At 28.1% G+C, this 2210-nt stretch overlaps 1 protein-coding gene across 3 annotated transcripts in view; it reads right to left on the bottom strand.

Moving 5' to 3' along the window:
• The window catches only part of LOC107631115 (agamous-like MADS-box protein AGL19), an 8987-nt gene continuing 7173 nt past the window's right edge, over positions 397-2210 (bottom strand). For 2 of the 3 annotated variants that reach the window (XM_016334452.2, XM_016334459.2), the window contains exons 6-8: positions 1588-1629; positions 1427-1468; positions 397-819 (exon numbers count right to left, since the gene is read on the bottom strand). In XM_016334452.2, coding sequence (XP_016189938.1) covers positions 658-819; positions 1427-1468; positions 1588-1629 — 246 coding nt within the window. In that variant the 3' untranslated portion in view covers positions 397-657. The remainder of the gene's footprint in view (positions 820-1426; positions 1469-1587; positions 1630-2210) is intronic. The other variant, XM_021122216.1, reaches the window with a different exon arrangement.

Genomic DNA, 2210 nt, shown 5'->3' with positions numbered 1-2210 from the left:
GTTAAGTATTAATCATATATTATATACTAACCTAACCAGCTAAACTATTAATTTAACAAACGTATCATATATCAAGAACATTTAACTGATCATATTAATATTTAAAAAAGAAAGCTCACAAGAAAACTATTTAAAATAAGTAATAAATAACAATTTTGAATTTTATCAAACCACCAAATTAAACGAAAACCAAGCGTAAGATAACCAAAGGGGACTCCCAATCGTCTGTCTCATCTTTAGGGACGAAAAAACATGAACATAATTATATATATTCTAATGCACCATTTTAAAAGTGAAACCAAACATCTATAATATTAGCCCATTTTATCACGAAGGTAGGTTGAGGCTAACACAAATTAACTTATAATGAAACCAAAATTCAAAACTGATATAGACTGATGAAAATAAGAGTTTTTTGGAGTGAGATTATTTAGCAGAAATTACTTGATCAGAGAGTTCACATGGCCACCATTGTGATTGTTTCTTAAGTTACAAGTTATACAATGTTGATCAAACATGAATATAACATACATGACATAGGTGAATGATTATATGAACATTATTAAGCTTAAATATATGTATGTGTAATGACGCTTGCGCATGTTAATGTTTAATTAAATGAGCATCATGTTATATATATAGAAGGCCCAACTTTTATTAAGGCATTCTTCTCTCGGGTAGCCCTATGAACAACTCCAACTCTGTCTCCACCACTTCCTCCTCTTCCTCCTCCTCTTCCTCTTCCTCTTCCACTGCCGGCCGCCTTTCTCCGACAAGCAACACGCCTTGTTTGCTTAAAGACCGTTGCTGTTCAAGCCACTACAAAAATCATATATATGGAATTATGCTGGAAATTAGTTAATCAAGCTGGAAAAATAAGGGAAAGTTAACCTTCCAACTTAATAGATTTGTGGCATATATACGAGTGACTTCAATGAAATTGTTTGTATTATTTGATACTTCATATGAGATCTTGAAAAGAAATAAAAGATCGTTTCACACATTTTGTAATAACTATTAAGATTACTACTGATAACTAATATTATCTTATAAAATTTAGTATCTGAAAAGATTAGTACTTAGGTGGTATATTATAAATAGCTATCTCATATATATATATATGGAAGTAATGTGGATTCAACCATGTTAGGTAAACACAAAAAATCAATTATTAAATTAGTTATTGGTATAAAATATTAAAATATCTGATTTTGTGACTATTTTTGACGTTCATATAGGTTTTTTTTTTATGTGCATTATTTTAAAACAAAGAATAACTAATAATGTAACTCAATCAAACAAAGTGTAAGACAGTAGAGTAGGACTCTAAATAATTGCTTGCTAACTAATTAAAGAGAAGACAAAATTAAAGTTGAATAATATCAATATTGGGGATAATATGAAGTACATGAAGAAAGATAATTACCTTCTCTTTCAATTTTCTATTTTCTTCAAGAAGGCATTTTTCCTGAAGTGAGATATCAAAGAGAGAAGGGTAATTCTAATAAGCACCATGCCCCAATAAAAGAAATAGAACATACAAATTATATATCCATGTAATCATGCAAGTAACATCACATTGATTACCTGTTCCTTTAGCTTCTCAATTTGCTCCCTGAACAATTGGTTCTGGGTACAGCAAGGACCAAGTTAATTAATGTTAGTTTTCTTATTCAAAATTGAGATTATTCAAAATGATGATGATGATGATGATGATATATGTATGATTATGAACATAGACAGATATATAAATATACCAAATTCTTGTACAAATTAAAACTGGAAGACAAGTAACAATTTTTTGAACCTTCTTCAACACCTTCATCCAAAAAGAAATATTCATTCCTAAATGAATATGTTTTAATTAAGAGCACTAGCCACATGTAAAAGTACATATACAAATGATGAATATACGTTATTTCACATATTTTTAATATAAAAATACTAATGAAAATAGGTGAAGTGGACAAGAGATGATATATGAATAAAAATTAAGCTAGACGTTGATCACTCATTAATTGTTTGGAATTGCAGAAAATAAATAAGGTTTAACTCAAAAGATGGTCCAACAAATATCCTTCAATTTTTCCAATATTGCCTTTTCAGAGATTAATGATAAAAAATAAGTCATAATGTGTGCGTATTATTTTAAATATTTTTAATATGTATTTTATATTTTAATATGTATTTTATATAAATATTTTTTATAT

The sequence above is a fragment of the Arachis ipaensis genome, chromosome B01 (assembly GCF_000816755.2).
Source record: "Arachis ipaensis cultivar K30076 chromosome B01, Araip1.1, whole genome shotgun sequence".
Taxonomy (NCBI): Eukaryota; Viridiplantae; Streptophyta; class Magnoliopsida; order Fabales; family Fabaceae; genus Arachis; species Arachis ipaensis.
This window is presented reverse-complemented; position numbering and strand designations above follow the sequence as displayed.